This window comes from Dermacentor andersoni, chromosome 1 (genome assembly GCF_023375885.2).
Source record: "Dermacentor andersoni chromosome 1, qqDerAnde1_hic_scaffold, whole genome shotgun sequence".
NCBI lineage: Eukaryota > Metazoa > Arthropoda > Arachnida > Ixodida > Ixodidae > Dermacentor > Dermacentor andersoni.
Window position 1 is genome coordinate 88,210,186 of NC_092814.1, and position 20,689 is coordinate 88,230,874.

A 20,689-nucleotide genomic window follows, 5' to 3' on the forward strand; every position below is an offset into this window, starting at 1 on the left:
CGGCTGCCGTAATGTTGGCAACGTGTGTGTCCCATCTCAGGTCAGACGTCAACGTAACGCCCAAATACTTTTGTTCCACATTCGCTAGTGGTTTACCATTAATAGTGTAAGTGAATTGGGACGGGTTCTGCTTACGTGTTACTGCAATGGTTACGGATTTTTTTTACATTAATGGACATTTGCCATTTAGCGCACCAGTCTACTAACTTATCAAGGGATGCATTGAGTTTAAGGTGGTCTGTGATGCTGTGAATTTCCTTATAAATAATGCAGTCGTTTGCGAAGAGCTTGATACTACAGTCAATGTTTTCTGTAATATCATTTATAAAGATTAAAAATAATAGTGGTCCCAGGACGGAACCTTGAGGAACTCCTGAAGTTACAGGGACTGTTACAAATCGGCTCCCGCTTTCAACATCGGTTTTGACCCGTTAATCAGAGTGTACCCTTGGTTCGGTTACATAAATCGACGCTTAGCATCGAGAGGATCACGGCGACACCAGGATTTCTACGGTGGGTCGACTTTTCGCATCTTAAGAGACTTTTTCGAGCTGCCATCGCCGCCGCCGCGCTAGGCCAGGTGCCGCCTGAGTGTGGCGATTGGAGGCGAGTCAGACATGCAAGTCATGATGGAAGGGGAGGAACTACCTCCCGACGAGTGCACCGAAGAGTACGGATGGCAGGCAGCAGTTCCTAGGCGAATTTCGTCCAGATCCGGTGTTAGCGGGAATTCAGCAGGAGCTAGGCCTCATATGGCTACGTCGCCTAGAACATTCGAGAACGGCAGTCGAGTGAAGAACAGGATCGTCAGGGCATCCCGAATGCCATACTTGCCGAAAGATCACTTTAAAATCATACTCCGACCACGCGGCGGACTCCATATTAGCAAGATTGGCTCCACCAAGATAGGTAAAACCATCGTTCAAGCAGCTGGTCTGAGCTCGGAGCACATTGCACAGACATCATATGCCCGAACGTCAACCAAAACATAATTGTGGCGAGTACGCCGGAACGAGAGAATGCTGAGAAATATGTGAGAATAAGGTCAATTAACCTGGATGGATGCAGCTTCGAGATCAATGCATATGAGGCTGCACCTCACCACACGTGCAAGGGAGTGATAAGGAACATTGACGTAGCAGATGGTCCGGCACAGCTGGAGAAAAACATAGTCAATCCAAGAAACCCTTTGGCTCTCGCCGTTAAAAGAATGAAGAATACTGGTACGGTGATCATCGCATTTGATGGACACAAGGTTCCGAATTTCGTCAGATACGGCCCGGTCCTTGTAAGGTGCTCACTATACGAGAAACAAGTTGACGTATGCTACGCCTGCGGTCGGCTCGGTCACAGAGCTGATGTGTGTCCGTTTCCGCAAGAGAGAATATGCCGAGGCTGTGGTGCAGTGAATCCGACTGACGAACATAAGTGCCAACCCAGGTGTGAACTGTGTGGTGGCCTACACCCAACGGCGGACAAAATGTGTAAGCAGCGCTGTACAACTCCATACGTGGTCAGAAAACGGAGAAACGAAAGAGCACTAGCAACCAACGTCAACAAGGACCATAACGACCCGCCGCCAAGATTAAGGTCCCGCAGTCGCTCACGCTCCCGGGGAAGAAGCGTGTCCAGATCCGGACCCAGATCCAGATCCCAATCCAGGGCGCGATCCGGATCAAGAGATCGCAGTCAACAGGCTGCATCGAAACCCGGGGAAGGAAGCAACGGTTCCACGTGGGCCGACAAAGTCAAGGGAACGGCTATAGCGGACAAGACGCTGCCTCACCGGGACACCAATAAGACAAGACTTATCTGGGCCGACGACGCGCGTACCGATCCGGTAAGTACCATGCTTTGTGACCCACCCCCAGAGCAAAGTAGGGATCGTGAAATAGAAAGACTTAAGAAAGAGAATGCAGAACTAAAAGAAATGGATCAGAACATGATTAGAGAGATAACGGCAATAAGGAAAATCTTAAGCGAGGCTAAACAAGTAGAAAACAAAGAAAGCACTAATACACGCAAAGAAGCCCCAGTCCCCGCGCCTGCTGGTGAGGGACCTATGTCAGCCAAGCGTAGGGCTGTTGAAAGTAAGCTCAAGAACACTGAAACACAGATGGAGGAAGTCAAACAAGCGCTGGCGTCTTTCAAAGACAACATGCAGCTGCTTATGGACAGTGTCTCACAGTTGACAATGAATGTAGGCCAAATACAGACGGCACTGAATGACCCTAAGGAGGGACTGAAGGCTTTTGGCGAAAGAATCAAAACCCTGGAAATGATGACTATGTCAATGGACGTAAGAGAACAATGCGGGTCGTCATTCCTCAGAGCTACACTTACTCCTCAGGCGGGGGAGATGAATATGCAATATGGCTCACACTAAGAGGGAATTTCGAATATGGCAGTGGAATTGCGGGGGGTACAATAACAAACGTACCATCATCCAGCAATACCTTAGGTTACTTCAGTCTAAACCGGAAATTATCGCACTTCAAGAGACAGGATATGGATATGTCACACTCACTGGATACTGAGCCATAGAGTGTCAAACGTTTGGTAGGGGCCTGTACGTGCTTGTAAATAAGCAGCTTACACACATTTCACATGACTTAGGCATCATAGACAAAAACCTAGAGTACCTCATGGTTGAGGTTGTAGTTCCAACTTCACACAAAATCAAAGGAACAATAGCTTATTCGTGCTCAACGTCTACAGCAATCCGAGACACCAGAAACAACACTTCAAGAGATTGTTCGAAAAGGCTACTAATGTAGCTGGAAGTAGACCTCTGATTATATTAGGAGACTTCAATGCAGCCCACGAGCTATGGGGCTACGTTACGACGAATGTCAAGGGCAGGAATCTGTGGAACCACGCGGATGAGCTAGACCTGGTCTTAATCACGGATAAGACACATCCCACAAGGATCGGCAATTCTGTCTGCAGAGACACCACACCTGACCTTACGTTCATTAAGAACGCAGAGCATGTTTAATGGACTAACACAAACATTAATTTTGGCAGCGATCATTACGTGATAGAAGTCAAACTGGAAGTTGAGAAAGGCCGAACTCGAGAATTCGAGGTAGTAGATTGGGACCTTTTTCGTAAGTTAAGAGCCCAAAGCGGAAAAGAAACCACCAAACTCAATCTCAGAGACTGGTGTGAGGGCATCAGAAGGGACATCAAAACAGCGTCCAAAAGGTTTGTTACAGACACTATTGTAGAGATAATGGACTCGAAACTTGCCCACTTAATAGAAGCCAAGGAAGCCATAACCCGAAGGTGGCGGGCCCAAAGGCTAAATCGTAGGCTGAAAAAAAGAATCGCAGAACTTAACAAACAAATCGAACAACACTCTAACAACCTCTGCCAGCAACAGTGGGACGAGTTTTGTGAGTCAATCGATGGGCAAATAAGGAACGGCAAGGCGTGGAAATTGATCAAGCATCTGCTGGATGAAAAAGGCGCTAAATTCAACCAGAGACACAGCCTTGCCCGAGCTATACACGTAGCCCTTAAGGATCAGCCCATCGAAACAGTTACCAAACAACTAGTTGACAAATACCTACCAGTTAGAAATGAGCAGGACCAACCACTTCCATCGGAATACAGGGGAGCCGCTCAACCTGAACTCGACCAACCCTTCGCCACATCCGAAATCCGGAGGGTGTTAAGTGAACTAAATCGAAAGTCAGCCCCCGGTCCTGATGGAGTAACAAACAGATCACTTAGCAATCTCGATGAGCCGTCAATTGAATCGCTGACAGACTTCATCAATGAAGCATGGATTTCAGGCGAGGTCCCAGACGAATGGAAAACTTCCCAAGTTATACTAATACCGTAACCGGGTCAACCTCCAAGCTTGGACAACTTAAGGCCAATATCACTTACATCATGCGTGGGGAAGGTCGCTGAACACGCAATCCTTAATAGGCTAAAAGACCACTTAGAGGAAAATAATATATACACTCACAACATGCTGGGTTTTAGGTCCGCACTTTCCACGCAGGATGCCATGAAGCAAATTAAACACCACATACTCGACGGATATTCTAGAACTACTAAGGCCATACTCGGATCAGACTTGGAAAAAGCGTTCGACAGCATCAATCATGAGTACATACTCAAAACGATAGAAGACATTGGACTGGGATTGAGGATGTTTAAATACATCAAATCCTTTCTCGAAGCACGCACAGCGAAGATAAAGGTCGGCGACACAAACTCGGAAGCGGTTCAGCTCGAGATCGAGGAACCCCCCAAGGATCGGTGATCTCTCCCGTCCTTTTCAACCTGTGCATGACTGGTCTGTCCAGAAAGCTGCGCAACATTAAGGGCATTGACCATACCATATATGCTGATGATCTCACTGTATGGTGTGCTGGTGGCAGTGAAGGGCAGATACAGGACGCACTGACTGAAGTGATCAAGGCGGTGGAGGAATACCTGGGACCTACTGGACTCAGGTGCTCCCCACATAAATCGGAGTTGCTACTTTATAGACGTGAAAAAGGGGACAGGCCTAAGGGCTGGAAACCTCTATCGGAAAGCAATATACACCTACATACAGAAAATGGTGTCAATATACCCAGAGTCAACGTGATCAAGGTACTAGGCTTTTTCATTGATGCCAACGGTGGAAACCATACGGAAGTCAAGAAAATCACCCCTAAACAGATAACGCGTGCAGGATGATCAGACGCCTGGCAGGAAGACACAAGGGCATGAAAGAAGATAACCTCATCAGGTTAATCAACTCTTTCGTACTCTGTCATATCTCATACGCCGCTGCCATGTACAACTGGACGCAGGTTCAACTCAAGAAGCTTGACGCAGCGATCAAGAAGGTTGTTAAAAGCGCATTGGGGCTCCCAATTCGAACCAGCACTGAATAATTGCTCAAGTTAGAAATACACAACACGACCATGGAGATCGCGAAGGCTCAAGAAACATCACAAATAGCGAGACTATCTACAACCAGCACGGGAAGATCAATCCTGGACAAGATCATGATCAACCCCATTACGGATCCAGCAAATTACACTAAAGTTCATCAAGATTTCGCAGACAACATAATTGTCGCACCGCTACCCAGGAATATGCACCCAAAACATAACATCAACAGGAGAGTTGCACGAGCCAGGGCGTTAATCAAGAAAATGGATAAAGGGGGCAGAGGAGCCTGCTTTGTGGATTCGGCTGCCTACAAGGATCGAACTAGGTTCGCGGCGGCGGTAGTGGATCATCAGGGCAAATGCACCAACTGCGCCACGGTCTACACTAGCAAACCTGAAGTCGCTGAACAAGTTGCCATTGCATTGGCACTAACAGACGATAGATTCACAGAAATATACAGTGACTCGAAAACAGCTATTAGAGCTTTCAATAGGGGAAAGATTGCCCCCGCAGGCTGCTAGAATAATTAACCAAATGCAAGCAAATGCTACACGTTACATTTATTGGTTCCCGCCACACCTTGGTTCACTTGAGGACGTTCCTGTCAATCCAAATGAATCGGCCAACAGCGTCGCCCGCGACCTTACAGACCGGGCCGCTTTTACATATGGTTTTGATTCTGCTTGATTGGAGAACCTACTGAGAGATACGCTCATTACATACAATGAAATTATAAAACATTACTACATGGAAAGAAGGGAGTTTCCACCACCTCACTATAGGCTAAACAGAGCACAAGCAGTTACACTTAGGCAATTACAAACACAGTCTTATTATTCACCTGCACAAATAAAGGAATGGTATGACATTATAGACATGAATATTATATGCAAAGCATGCGAAAAGGAGATATGCACGCTTGAACATCTGCTCTGGGAGTGTGGGTCGCTCGGCCCTGGCATTTCCCGGAATCGGTTTTTAGGAATGATCAAATCTTCAGATCATATCCCTCAAGTCCTGGCTGTCCAGTACGCCCGTGATAGGGCTAGGAGGCTTGACCTCCCGGTCCCGACATGGGACTAGCCAGGCAGGTGGCAATACCTTGTACAGGACCAGAATAATGTTTTTTCCTCCTCCTCCTCCTCCTCCTCCCTCCTCCTCCTCCTCCTCCTGTGAGCGGCTTGTTAAAAAATCTTTTATCCATGAAAGAACGGATCCCTCTCCGATTACACTCCTTAGTTTTGCGATTAATTTACTGTGACATACGCAATCAAAGGCCTTTGATAAATCAAGTAAAATCATGTCCATTTGGCCGCGATTATTGATGTTAAGTGCGAGGTCATGAACTACCTCGGTTAGCTGGGTAATAGTGGACAAACCGCTACGAAATCCATGCTGATTAGGGGACAAGAAATTTAGTTTCTCAAGAAAAACGGTTATGTGTTTTAGGATAATGTGTTCGAATAACTTACACGAAGTGCTAGTAAGAGATATCGGACAGTAATTTGGCACTGAGGACTTATCTCCAGATTTGTGAATGGCTATTATTTTTGCAATTTTCCAGTCGTCTGGTAGTTGAGACAAAATAAGTGATTTGCGGAAAATTAGCCCGAAATACTTACTACACCATTCCGCATATTTTCTAAGAAACTCCTTTGGAATATCGTCTGGGCCGCTGGATTTTTTAGGATCGAAGTTAAGCAGTAGGGTGAGTATTCCTGCATCTGTGATTTCAAGGCAATCGATGCTTGATGGACCAAAGGATAAAATGGGAGGGATGATATATACGTTATCTGTGGTGAAAACTTAGCGGAAAAATTGTTGTATGCATTAGCTTTTTCGTCTCTTTCCTCGGGACGCGTGTGCAACGCCGTGGAATTATTAGTGCGAAGGTGCCTCCAAAACCTGTTACGATTGCTTTTGATAAAACCAGGAAGGGTGACGCTGAAGTAGTATTGTTTGGAATTTCTTGCTCTCTGTCTGAACTCTGCTTTGGCGCAGTGTAGTCTGTGCCGAATGGAAGGCTCACAGTTTGTGTTTTTCACCACCCTGCGCAGCCTTTTTATTTTTCGCTTTGCCTGAATCACTTCACGTGTTATCCAAGGATTGTTCACTGTTGATTTCTTCAGTTTCGTTGGTATGAAGTTAGTAATACAGTGGATAACAGCAGATTTGAACCTGAGCCAAAGTAGATTAGTATGACTGGCTGCGTCGGAAGCTAGCTGTGAAAGAAATTCAAACTCATGTACGAGATAGGTTAGCACACTGTTATCGTATGCCCTTTTAAAATCGCCCTTTTAAAATCAGTTGATTTACGCTGTTGATCTGCAAAGCTAAAGCCGAGCGGCAGCAAGCAGATAGGTATGCTATGGTCAGATATGCCCTCAACTACATCACTTCGGACCTGGTCTATTGGAAAGTACTGACTAATAAGTATCAAGTCAAGTATATTTTTAGTTGTATTATGTGTGCGCGTTGGAGATGATACAATTTGATGACGGTTAAAGTTCAACATGAGGTCTATCAGTGTGTCCGCGACAACCGATGTGTGGTTAAGTGTAGTCCAATCAATGTCTGGAATGTTAAAGTCTCCCATTAGCAGGATACGAGAGCTGCGTACGTGATATTGCATGAAGTCTTGAATTGTGGTGATGCGCTCGTAACCTGATGACGGGCTTCGGTAAATGCATCCCACAGATATGGGGGTGCCATCACAAAGATGCCGACAGAAAACGGCCTCGGTGTCTGTCGCAACGGGAAGGCATACACCTGACAGACAGACAGACAGACAGACAGACAGACAGACAGACAGACAGACAGACAATGAACTTTATTTGATCCTGAGGAGCTTCAGCGGGGACCCCTATCGGGGACCCGCGGAAGCCGCTGGCCGCGTCCAAGTCGGGGCAGGAATACCGTGATGTTCCGCCCTTTCTCGGGCCCTCTGGATTGCCTCTAGTTGTGTCTGGAGCGATGGGCTCCGGAGTGCCTCTTCCCAGTCGGCTTCGCTGGATAGGGGGCCGTTAGGTAACGCGGGGCATTGCCAGAGCACGTGCGCTAAGGAACAATAAATCTCATTACAGTCCGGACAGCTTGAATCGACGTCTGTGTAGATACGGCTGAGGAAGCCCAGCGTGGGGAACGAGTCATGTTTCCGTAACCCCTACTATATCAGGATCATGTTCCAGTAGGAGACTTTCCAGAGCTTCTATTTTGTTCATAACGTTTCTCGCGTTAACATTTAAAATGGTTAGGGCTTTAATTTTAGTTGTTGACGAGTTTGGCGAGTTTGCGGCCTTAGTGGTACCTCGTCCTGTTTTTTGAGAGAGGGACTTTGTCGTTCTCTCCATCGTCCCAAAAAAAAAAAAACGGCTCAATTGTTAATGAACAGTTCATCAAATGCTAGCGATACTTTATCGTTCTTATCGCGGTTTTCTTTAGCGCTATTCCACTGCTTCCTTCTAATGTCTCTGATTCTGGGTGAAAAATCTTCTCCGATTGAGAAGGTGATGTTTTTCAGTTTATAACCTTCTTTAAATATGGCTGATTTCTGCCTGAAATCTAGCAGCTTGAAAATTACTGACCTATTCTTGTTCCGTTCTGCTCTTCCTAGGCGATGTACGCGTTCGATAGTAACCGGATTTAAGCCGAGAGTGTCCTGAACAACAGTTTTGTTCACTGTCTGTTCAAGAATTTCACTCGTCCCTCTGTCAATTTCTGGCACGCCATAAAGAATTAAATTCGATCGCCTACTCCGATTTTCTAGGTCGTCGACTTTCCTTTGCAAGCTTTCATATGCGCGCTTCATGTTGACAATTTCCTCTTGACACAAGCCAACCCTCTCTTCGAGTCTTGTTAAGGCATCTAGTTTTTTTTATCTATATCAGCAAGCCGCTTTTCCTTGACGAGTTTAATATCCGCAGCGATTTCCTTAACGAGCTTGCGATTTGGTCTAGGGTAGGTCCTGGATTCGTTTCGATGTCGCCACACAGGAGCAGTAATTTCCGCAAGAGCAGTTTGACGTTACATAGGACACCTAAGCACCGTGGCCACGGCAGCACAAGCAAGAAAAGGTTGTCCGAGCGCATACATTTGCCGCATTGTTTCCTCGCCTGCACAAGGAAGAGGAACGGATTGTTAGACGTCCGCATGCCTGAAGTGCTGCAGTGCCCAAGAAGCGTCGAGTGTGCCGATCGTCCCTTTGTAGGCGAGCCGTGGGATGGTGCTGGGTGCTGACCATGCGCTGACAGAACCAGGCGGGATAACGGCAAATGATGAGGCAACAGCTCCGATAACACGCGGGACGGAATCACTGGCACATGGTAGAACGTCACGCTGGCAACCTGCGCAGTGGTGCTCTCCCCGAATCGCAAGGTGCCTCCATTTATGGCGGGAAGCAGTCCGAGGAAAAGTGCAGAAGGAAAAGGAACACATTGTTAGACGTCCGCATGCCTGAAGGGCTGCCAATATGTGAGTAGAACTATTGCAAGACCCTTTTAAACAATAACAAAGTCACGTAAGATACAAATGGACACATTAAATTTGTCCGCTTTTGATGCTCTACCGGACGCCATTTACAGAACCGCGATACCTGTTCTTGACGCAGAGCTATTAAATTGTAAACTTCGTGCTTCTTTATTCTTTCGAACTCCTGAATTTTTGAAAATTCATTTAACCAAATTCAGGCCCTAAATTGAAATTATGCTTTCAACAGTCACTAGAATTTAACTTTCTCTCTCAAATGCAACAAATTTCATTAAAATCGGTCCAGTAGTTATCTCAGAAAAGCGTTTCTGCGTTTTACATGTATTGAATAGGCCGCGTCGGAGTTGGGCCCGAGCTAAAGCTTATTCTTAAGGCTTAAGCGTCCACCAAGTTTTTTTTTTTTTTTTTTTTTTTGGCGGTGGTTGGCTGTCGGATTCTTCCACAGGCGCGCCAAGACTCGGCATTGCTGAATTCCGCCATTTCGTCGATTTCTGAATTTGCCTCATTACGTACACGGTATACCGCGAAGCGCGGTTCCTGGTGCAATCGGTGCAACCTCCTCCGCAGTAGGGCGGCGCAAAATAAAACTTCGCCACACTTCGCGATGAAGCTGTCTCACACCCGCTGCTGAAGTGGTTATGCGTCAGTCGTAATACGCTCGCGGGAAGACATGTGGCAGCTTCGTTGTAGCGCACAGTTTTACGTCACACAGGGGCTGTACGGCGAGTCGCGCTTCGCGGTGCCGCGTGCACATGGAGTTATTAAAATTCTAGTCTAAAGCTCTATCGATAGCTGTTTCGTGAATAATAACAAGCCACAGTACAAATGTACAGTGTCTGTAACAAACTGCGTCATGTTAAGTTTTGAATTCAATCGTCTGGGTGACTTAGCAACGAGACCCTCGAGTCCACTATATAGCAACGAGATGTGTTTGTGTTAGGCCTGGCGGCCTTCATGTTCGGCTACCGATCAAAGGAATAACAATGATTTCTCGCTTTACCTTTTTTTTTACAAGTGAGTGAAAGCGAAAGCCTACGACATCGTTCGATCATTTATTTTGATGGCTGCAGGTTAACGAGAACTGGTACAAGGCAAGAGCCCTCACTTCAATGGATGCCGCCATGTTCGTTGACACAAAACTTTTGCATTGAGTTTGGGTCGAAGCATAAGTTAGCGCCTCCGACACAGACGCTAAACTGTCTTTGCGTCTGGCGCATGCACAGTGGCGCTGACGCTATGTCGTTGGGCCCCCTACTTGAAAACTGCCCATTAGATCCATGTGCATGCGTCAACAGGTAAATTGAGCGAATAATGTAGCACCACTTATTTTGGTTACATGGGCATTTTAAAAGGTAACTAGACCTATATGTCGCCTCCCTTCAACTTTCTTATATAAACATGCGCCGTAATGTTTGTAACTGAGAATTTAGTGAACGTACTAAATATAGTTTAATTAGTGGTAAGTGGTCATCGTGGCTGTGGCATTGGGCTTCTAAATTGGAGCTCACGGGTTGAATCCAGGCCGCGGTATTTGATGGGGACGAAATGGAAAAACACTCGTGTGCTTATATTTAGGTTCATGTTAAAGAACCCTAGTTGGTGAAAACTCAAACGCCGAGAATGCCTCATAATCGTATATCGTTGATTTGCCACGTAACACCCCAGAAGTTGTTTATTAAAAAAAAAAAAATAAAATAAAGAAGGTAGCTGTGTCCTTCGGCTCTTTTCTAGGGATTTAAACAAAATGGCATAATTTTCGAGTCTGATTTTACAGAAAAACAGGTTATGCTTATCTTATATTTCATACTTCCATGTAATGCAGTTCCCAACTGTACGTCAGCTCAACTGAGCAGCTTTATAAATGGCTGCCTTCAAGCATCCGGTGCACTGCTACAAATAATACTACTGCTACAAAGGCCTCTTATAAACGTAGACACAAATGCAAATTAGCTTTGTTCGTTGAAGGAGATAAGTGTGCTACAACATGCACCACTCAGTTTTAATGCGACGAAAACATGGTGGGAGCTGTCAAAAAAAAACTTTCCTTGCCTAAATCGAGTTAGCATATTTACAGGCTGCACTGAAACGGGGCGTTTACATTGACTGATAGCTATAGGGGCGTGTTAAGCAGAAGTTATATCAAACTCTGTACGTTAATTCGCTCCGGAACTGGTGGACCTCCGCGCAACAGCCGCGACTTGCCAGTAGCATCATAATCCGAACAGTCCTCACTTGCATCGGACACGCGCTCGGTAATCCGAAGTGCTGTAATGCGTTACATTCGAACAGAAACGACTATTCGATCGTATCTAATAATTAACTGAGCAGTCGCATACAATCAGAACAGCAAATAGCATTTGATGAGACTTGTATGTTTCTACTTCATTTCACATGCTGGCACATTGAAGAGGATTGCCAGACCAGCCATGGACCCATTGGTCTTTACATTGGTTATTGACATGATTCCTTCTCTCGGAAAGCCCATTGGTACACTTGGGGTCGGTTCCATCTAGAGTGTACTAGAGTGTACTAGAATTGTACGCTATAGTTCTATCCGTGATAAGGCTCCAGCCACAAGCCGTAGGTCGAAGCTGCCGTGCGCACCCCCATGAACACGGCGCCACCATGAAGAAAGGTTTGGTGGTGCCGCGTTTGTTACTGTAAACACGCTTATTCCGGTTGAGAGTTATCACTTTATCAGTTAGTGAATTTAGAGTATCTGATAATTTTTCTATTATATAAATATATATATATATATATATATATATATATATATATATATATATATATATATATATATGTCTTGAATGTCTATCTACCATTTGATTTACCGAGAAGTTTAATCATCCGCTTCTCTTCTTCGCGTCACGCACTTCATAACCCAGGTTTATTTCGATATAATATTGTTTTCTTCGATTATTGTCCGTGCTCTTTAATATTCCACCAACAAGAAGGGGCGTGAAACAACACGATGAAAATTTCTTACGCAGCTTCATTTTGCAGATCGGTGGCTGCCGTGACAAAATTACGTGTTACTTTTAGAAATCTGTCTTAAAGACAGCAGTCCACCGGGCTAAAATTACAATTGGCAACAGCCGACAAGAGCCATGGGCGCACCAGAGCAAGTAAATACATTAAGAAGAAAGTAGCGTACAAGCTATTTGCAACCCGCGCAACGAACGCGCGCTCGCTAGCAGACGACGCACTTCATAATGACAGCAAAATTGAAAACGTCGAGTTGTATAATCCATGCTTCATATCTATATGTTCGACAAAATGGTGTAAACAGGAACTTTCAGTTGAAATAAAGCACTATTTTAAGAGCGTACAATGCGCAACCGGCCTCGGCGCCTGCTGCGAAAGTACATTGAATATACCGCGGAGCCCGTCTCCGCCCCCAGTCGTGCGGTCGTGCCCCCAATCCAGTTCGCTCGCAGCGCCCTCGCACAATTTTCTACACGCGACGCCTCAGCGGGAGAGCGCCGTGAGCGCCGTCCGGCCCACTCGACCTCATTCTAATACGCTCTAGTTAAAATAATTTGTAACTCATCACCAACCCAATAAAATGTTCAGTAGAGTGACCATAAAAATTTAGTTCCTCTGAGTTTAACAATCTGGTATTCGGCTTACACTGATCCAATATAATCCGACGAAAGAAAAGTCATGTGCGTGAGATAGCGTCGATGTTGTGCTGTTATGATGTTATGTTACCGACAGTTGTAGCGTAGTCAGGCCCCGCACACTCTCAAGTTCAACAAATGGCCACAGAGGGCGAAAAAATCGACCACGCGCTGCTGCTAACAAAACCAGCATAGTAATATCACTTCGGGATGCTTACGTTAGTTTGAACATTTTCCGCTGGAGGCGCCGTAATAAGCGCAATTTTTTTTGCAAACTTTCTCGTACAATTACCGAAGCACGTTTATTACATAAAAAAGAGGGCGAAATTATCATTGCTAATTTGATATTGTATTCTTTGTAAGTAAGTTTATTGTTTCTTTGTCATTATAAACGCAAATAGCGTTCAGCATCATCGATCTTTCACGTGACCTCTGGCCTGGATTTAAAATTTTTACCGGTATTTTCAAGTACATGGCGGCACGGATTCATTCGTTCGTGCGCTCAGACTGGTTGCTTCTTTTTCGCTAAAACTAGTTTATTGCGCTTCGATGTCACGCGTTATTTAACCTGGGGTGAAGTGACGTGTTTGCAAGCGGACATGTAAGCCCGAAAGTTGGGTATCGGTCGTGAGCCATTCGGAACACGTCTGCATCGAAACGGGAGCTGATTCTGGTGCGGCTGACAACGGTAATAACGGTGAGTCGTTTAACACCGCTGCTTGAATCGTTATATAATATTCGTCTCATTAACTTACAGGCGGAGACAAGTTAACGAACTAGATCCTGCGCAGCATATGGCAGTCGAGATCCTCCGTTGCTGTTTCCTAAATAAACCGTTACTGGCGAGGCTGTCGTTATACACACACAATCGGGAAAGAAAGAGCGATATCGGAACGCGCGCCTCATTTTTCATCTTATTGTAGCCGTGGCCATAGGTGACTGGGTAGCCTTAACAATATACATATAAAACTTATTTTCGAGTCCGCCGGCAACTTTTTTCGTCCACAAAATCGAATAATCCTTTGGTAAAATGATGTGAAAGTACAGAATTTAATGTATTAAACAGTTGCAATCGTGATAATTCACTCATATTTCGTACTTGTTGGTTCCAAATGTTCTTGCTGTTCAGTTTGGTTTACCGTAGGGCATTTATTTTTGCAGTAGTGAAGCGGTGTATCACGTTCGTGCAGAAAAATAATGCATCAGTTTTAATAGCTTCACGACTTTCATGTATTTGCTTGTGGAACCAGCAGTGTGATCTCTTCCAGTGTATAAATGAACGCACAAATGTTCTCATTTGTGATATTAATAATACTTAAACTGTTCACATTCATTGTATAGTTAGGCAGGCATAAATTTATGGACAACAGCAATATTTATTTAACGTGGTGCTTAAGCGCCCTAGAACGGACAGGGTATATTTGCATGTGTTCTGTAGTCGCAAACCATTACAATATATATGTCACACCTTCTTGCATTTCATATTGCAAAATTGTGCTTTTTTTCAATTTCTGATTCAGTCAAAATTTCTGTTCCAGACATGCAGTAATGAGGATGGCACCAGTATAAAGCAACACACTCCACACACTAAACAGAAGCTGCTGCCTGCTACAACAAGGCCATTGTGTGGACATTGGCTGCTACTACAAGGTAAACAACATGTGGTTCAGAAATAAATATGCTTGATATATGCTGTATTGTCTTGCTAGTCTTGAGATACATGTCATTTGTTTGCAGCAGAAATGAATGTTTGCTCATGTTTATGGTTCAGTATAATTGGTTCGAACATAAAAGAAAACACACATGAGTTTGGCTAATCTGTGCTGTATCTCATGTGTCACCGTTCTGCCCCAACAGAGTCCATGCCAAGCATACCTTGGTCATCACAGGAGCTCCTATCCACACCAACAGAAAGGGGCTGGACCTGAATTTGCAAGGCTTTTACACCACGAACAAAGAAGCGCATGCAGAAGAATTTACATGAGATATCAAGTCTGCAGAGCACTGTGTCAAGACTGAAAAGAGCTTCAGCCACCATTCCACCAGCGCGGACAAATTGGCTTAGTCATCCAGGTAACTCAAAAAGGACTTTATGGAAATTCTTCGTCTTCAGATGCGCCTGCAACTTCTGATCAAGCACGGACGACGCTGGCCAAAAGAGTTCCATCAGTTTGCCCTTAATCAGCTTCCTGGCCATGTCAATTCCATTTGTGCCAAGTGTAATTTTTCTTCTATAAATGCAAGCTTTTTCATTGCCCATTCTCGTTAGAGATCATTCATCCTCATCCAAACATAAAGGTCAACCGATTCTTCGCTGATACTTAATACCAGTCACTGTCTAGTAGCATAACATATCTGTAGCAGTACCTTTTAGTGCATGTTGTCATGCACAATTCCTCTCCTGAAATAGCTGATGCAACATCGACATGTTTCTTGCATTAACCTACGCACTGTTTGCTATGCACCATTTTACTTTTCTTGATGTTTTTGGCCTTCAATGCTTGCAGAGCAGGGTGGCTTCTCTTGAATGCAAGCTTTCTCATTTTCCATATTCCTAGTCTCGTTGATGGTTGCTCTTCTTCCTCGATAGCCTGGGTCTTTGCGCAAGCTACACTGAATGATAGATTGCAGAATCTGGTTTTGCTGCCCCACTTGGTTGTGGTCGCCGTGTTACATTTCTCGGATGTGGGGGCCTGCTCAGTTACATTGGTAAGCAGTCTCTCGAGGTAAGCATTTGCTCCTGCAGTCCGCACAGCGACATAGACTCCCAATTTACACACCATGATTCGTGCTCCCCGTTCAGCCTTTCCTGCTGTAGCCATGTGCAAATTGTGCCTGCGGCCTTTCTCACTCGCAATTAAGCACGAACGGAGACAAGCATACGTGCTTACATGGTCCAACGTGTTTGAAGTTCATAGCCGCATGGGTGGAAAGGCCCGCATAAATGGCTGCCGAAGGTGATGCCCACGAAAGCGACTTGTCCATATTGAGACAAAGTGGGACACCAAATGTGAGCCACACATTAGTGGCCCTCGACAGAAAAGAAACATGCAGGTTGGAAAGGAGTTAACGCTAAAATGCCGGATAGTCCATTTCGCTGTGTTGGTTGTGGCAGCAGATGCCTGCATCACCTGATTGCTTCGCAATGGAAGTTGCTCATCTTCAACGGCAACTGTCGGTTCAAACAGGTGCGACGCTCTGTCCAATCTGTTTGTACTGCTGTTTGTCGCTCGTTACCAGACCACCACATGCGACGAAGGCAAGCATTATGCCTGTAAGTAGGCGGCTGAATGTATCCTAAGAGACCCGTGTATGTGAATGCTCACTGTTGCCATATGGTTTGTAGCCAATGTATAATGTATTCTCTGAACACTGTGGTGAATGATTGCCGTTTATTTTTGCTGTTATCTCACTTGGTTACGGTCGCCGTATTATGCTTATCGGGTGTGGGGGCCTGGTCAGTTGCATTGGAAAACAGTCTCTCGAGGTAAGTATTTGCTCCTGCAGTCCGCACAGCGACATAGACTCCCAATTTACACACCATTATTCGTGCTCCCCGTTCAGCCTTTCCTGCTGCAGCCATGTGCAAATTGTGCCTGCGGCCTTTCTCAGTCGCAATTAAGCACGAACGGAGACAAGCATACGTGCTTACATGGTCCAACGTGTTTGAAGTTCATAGCCACATGGGTGGAAAGGCCCGCATAAATGGCTGCCGAAGGTGATGCCCATGAAAGCGACTTGTCCATATTGAGACAAAGTGGGACACCAAATGTGAGCCACACATTAGTGGCCCTCGACAGAAAAGAAACATGCAAGTTGGAAAGGAGTTAACGCTAAAATGCTGGATAGTCCATTTCGCTGTGTTGGTTGTGGCAGCAGATGCCTGCATCACCTGATTGCTTCGCAATGGAAGTTGCTCATCTTCAACGGCAACTGTCGGTTCAAACAGGTGCGACGTTCTGTCCAATCTGTTTTTACTGCTGTTTGTCGCTCGTTACCAGACCACCACATGCGACGAAGGCAAGCATTATGCCTGTAAGTAGGCGGCTGAATGTATCCTAAGAGACCCGTGTATGTGAATGCTCACTGTTGCCATATGGTTTGTAGCCAATGTATAATGTATTCTCTGAACACTATGTGGTGAATGATTGCCGTTTATTTTTGCTGTTATCTCACTTGGTTACGGTCGCCGTATTATGCTTATCGGGTGTGGGGGCCTGGTCAGTTGCACTGGAAAGCAGTTTCTCGAAGTAAGCATTTGCTCCTGCAATCTGCACAGCGCCATAGACTCCCAATTTACACACCGTGATTCGTGCTCCCCGTTCACGTTCAGCCTTTCCTGCTGCAGCCATGGGCAAATTGTGCCTGTTGCCTTTCTCGGCCGCGATTAAGCACGAACGGAGACCGGCATACGTGCTTACATGGTCCGACGTGTGTGAAGTTGGGTGCAAAGGCCCGCAAAAGTGGCTGATGAAGGTGATGCCCACGAAAGCGACTTGTCCATATTGAGACAATGTGGGACACCAAGTGCGAGCCACACATTAGCGGCCCCCGAAAGAAAAGTAACGTGCAGGTTGGAAAGGAGTTAAGGCTAAAATGCCGGGTAGTCCATGTCGCTGTGTTGGCTGCGGCAGCAGATTCCTGGTTCACCCGATTGTTTGGCAGTGTTAGTTGCTCATCTTTAACGGCGACCGCCGCTGCAAACAGGCGGGATACTGACCAATCTGCATGAGCCGCTGGTTTTCGCTCGTTACTAGACCGCCATGTGTGACGACGACGGTGAGCCGTTTACGAGCTCGCGTCAAAGATTCCAGTGTATCTCGACATACAAATTTTATTTCTGCTATTGCACGAGAATGTACATACACTGCTGGTCTTCTGCCAATAAAGTCGCACGTTCTGTTCACTCACTTGTGGCTTGTTTGTATGGGCGTCAGTAGAGGCTCTTTGCTCTCCTGGCAATTAGAACGCACCGGCTACGCGGCAGCCGAGGCGAGTACGGCGCGTACGAGCGGATACAAGCGCACACGACCGGCAAAAAGCGGCCATATTGAATAGTGCTCTAAAAAAAAAAAATGCGCAATTCCGCTTCCTGTTTTAGCAGCGTCATCTGGCGTCCACCTAGGTAAGTTCCATGCGCTGCCGCTGCTTATTTTCGAACCACTGCGGAAGTTACAGTTTCCCTTCTCTAAAGTTGTTCTTTATTCTATGGCGTAGTTGGCTGTTAGATTTGATATGCTTTCTGTGACATTGTTCGGTGCGCAATCGCGAGCGTTGACAGCTTTTTTCCGGACGCTACGCACAAGCTGTCCTTGCAGCGCTTTTATCCACACATCACAGAGTACGAATCGTGTCGGAAAACCTCTCTTATTACGCGCACCGGCGCCGTTCTCCAGCGCCGTGTCCCCACTACACAGGTGTTCCGTTCGTAAGTTGCAGCACTCGCCTGCAGTTCTTGCAACTTAGCAGTTTTCGTTCATCGTCGCTTTACCGTACTTTTCCTTGCAGTGTCTCAAGGTGATGCTGGCAACAAGCCTGCTCCGATGTCGAGAAAAGAGAAGTGGAAGCATGCAATCAAGGAGTACGGTAGTGCAATGGTGGCGTTCCATGTCGTGTTGTCATTTACATCCTTCGGCATCTGCTACGTGCTTGTTTCGAGGTAATGTACCTGTTGGTAACACTGCAAGCCTTTCTCTCGTCAATCGCTGTTCATGAGCAGTGATTTCGTGACACTTATTAATCTGAAGATTCAGGGTGCAATAAATCCACCAACGGCAGCAAATATATGTCGTCACCCAGTATTGCTTTGTTCGCAACTTTCCAGTTGTCTCGCTACATCTCTAATGTAGGTACTCATTCCTTTTCAGTGGTGTAGACATGACAGCAGTTGCAGAGAAGCTTGGTTTCAGCATGGACTCCCAGTGGGTGAACTCAAAGATTGCTGGTGGAAGTGGTACACTTGTACTTGCGTACGCGGTCCATAAACTGTTTACCCCCGTGCGCATGGGCATTACATTGTCTACAACGCCGATCCTCGTGCGGTGGTTGCGGCGCAATGGCATTTGGGGCTTCAGATATTGAGTGGATTTTAGCGCTTACCCATGACCGAAATTAACCTATGTAGATATGCTTAAGTCGTAAGTTCTTGTTAAACAGCTGTATATTAAGTTGAATAAAACGAGATTTGAGCTGACTGGTGTTTTTCTAGATGATGATTTTTCCTTGTGGGAGTGCAACAACGTTTACAGAGCAGTGTGTGTGCTTGTGGTCCGCCCTATGCGCGATGCATCCTCCATTGCCTTATTTAAAACCTGCGACTTTGGTTTCTCGGACACGTGTTTCCTGGTGATGTTGCACAAACCAGGCTGCATTTTTGCACATTGCTGTTTCCCCTGTGAATGCTAGTCATCCATCACATAGCTTAGGAGAAAATTTAATGCCATCTCAAGAAGGATTTGCTTAACATCATAAAAGATCTCTGATCACATACAGTCAAGACATGAGGAGCAGCGTGAGAACTTAACTTTAATGGAATCTTGCATTGCCAAACAAAGGAAAATTTTGGGGATTAACATTCCAAAAATGCAAACTGGGACACCATTGTGGAGGGCTCTGGACCAATGTTGTCCCCCTTTCTTAACCCTTCGATGGACACAAGAGATGGACTGTTTAGTGTCTTAAGCATTACGAGTGTCTTCCCAATCAGGTATTGTTCACAAGTGAACCTGAAAACTGATTGAACACAAACTGAATGTGGGTTGTATATGTCCCACAGTCCAAATAGGCCATTTTCATCAAGGATAGCACAACCTCCTTGCCTGGTTCTACCTCATGTCTGCCTGTAAAATCGTCACAAGCAGCATGTGTATGTTTTCGTTGTACTTATTGAGCACTCAATATACCAGCAAAGTCTTTCATGGCGACCCATTATCGCAACAGTTCTCGGAAAACAGATGAGTCATGGAAATCTTCATAGGCTGCTTGGGCTCTTCCCGAGTCTTTATTATAATGGAAGAAAGAAATTTTGTTTAAAAGAATCTCCATTTATCATTAAGGTGGATTGAAGAAAGACAAAATAATGAAATGTAACGGAAAAAAAAGGGAAGTAAGCAATCAGTAACTGCAACTGTTTTGCTTTGTTGATGAATATCAAAGTAAACGTAAACAAATTGTTTTGCATAGCACATGCCCCCAGGCCCTTGTGTTTCAAGGGCTCCAAGGAGGCAATAGTGCTCTAGCCAATCTTACACTCTGATATATTTTATACATTGTATCATTCTTTTGAAATGCTTCTTAATGTTCGTAGTACACGTCATATGTCATCGCCATAATCTTATTATATAGATTTTACGCACTTCAGAGCGACTATTTTTAAGGTCCCTTTACAGCCATGTCGCACCAACTTCATAGAGCTCGTAACTACACTGCGAATTCATTACCACGGGCATGGCACTCTTAGGTCATACTTGGCCCTTGTGCCATTAAACATCAAACATTCATTCATTCATAAACAAAACAATTGTGGTAAAGAGATCCGGAAACAGATGAACAACGAAGTTAAATCATTGTTCTTATATTTCACCATTGCCATGCAGTCAAGATGCCATGAAAAGTAGAACCAATATGCACAGCTCTCCATAAAAGGGTTAATGTGCATCCAAAGCATGGTACATAAACATTTT

The 20,689-nt window shown here is 45.4% G+C and overlaps 1 protein-coding gene across 1 annotated transcript; it reads left to right on the forward strand.

Annotated features, from left to right (window-relative positions):
- Positions 1-12,898: 12,898 nt before the first annotated feature.
- LOC126544135 (protein FAM210B, mitochondrial-like) lies at positions 12,899-19,200 on the forward strand. The gene is made up of 4 exons (XM_072286266.1): positions 12,899-13,109; positions 18,219-18,435; positions 18,516-18,666; positions 18,875-19,200. The coding sequence occupies exons 2-4, from the start codon at positions 18,243-18,245 to the stop codon at positions 19,086-19,088; spliced, it is 558 nt and encodes a 185-aa protein (XP_072142367.1). The 5' UTR covers positions 12,899-13,109; positions 18,219-18,242; the 3' UTR covers positions 19,089-19,200.
- The last annotated feature ends 1,489 nt before the right edge of the window (positions 19,201-20,689 follow it).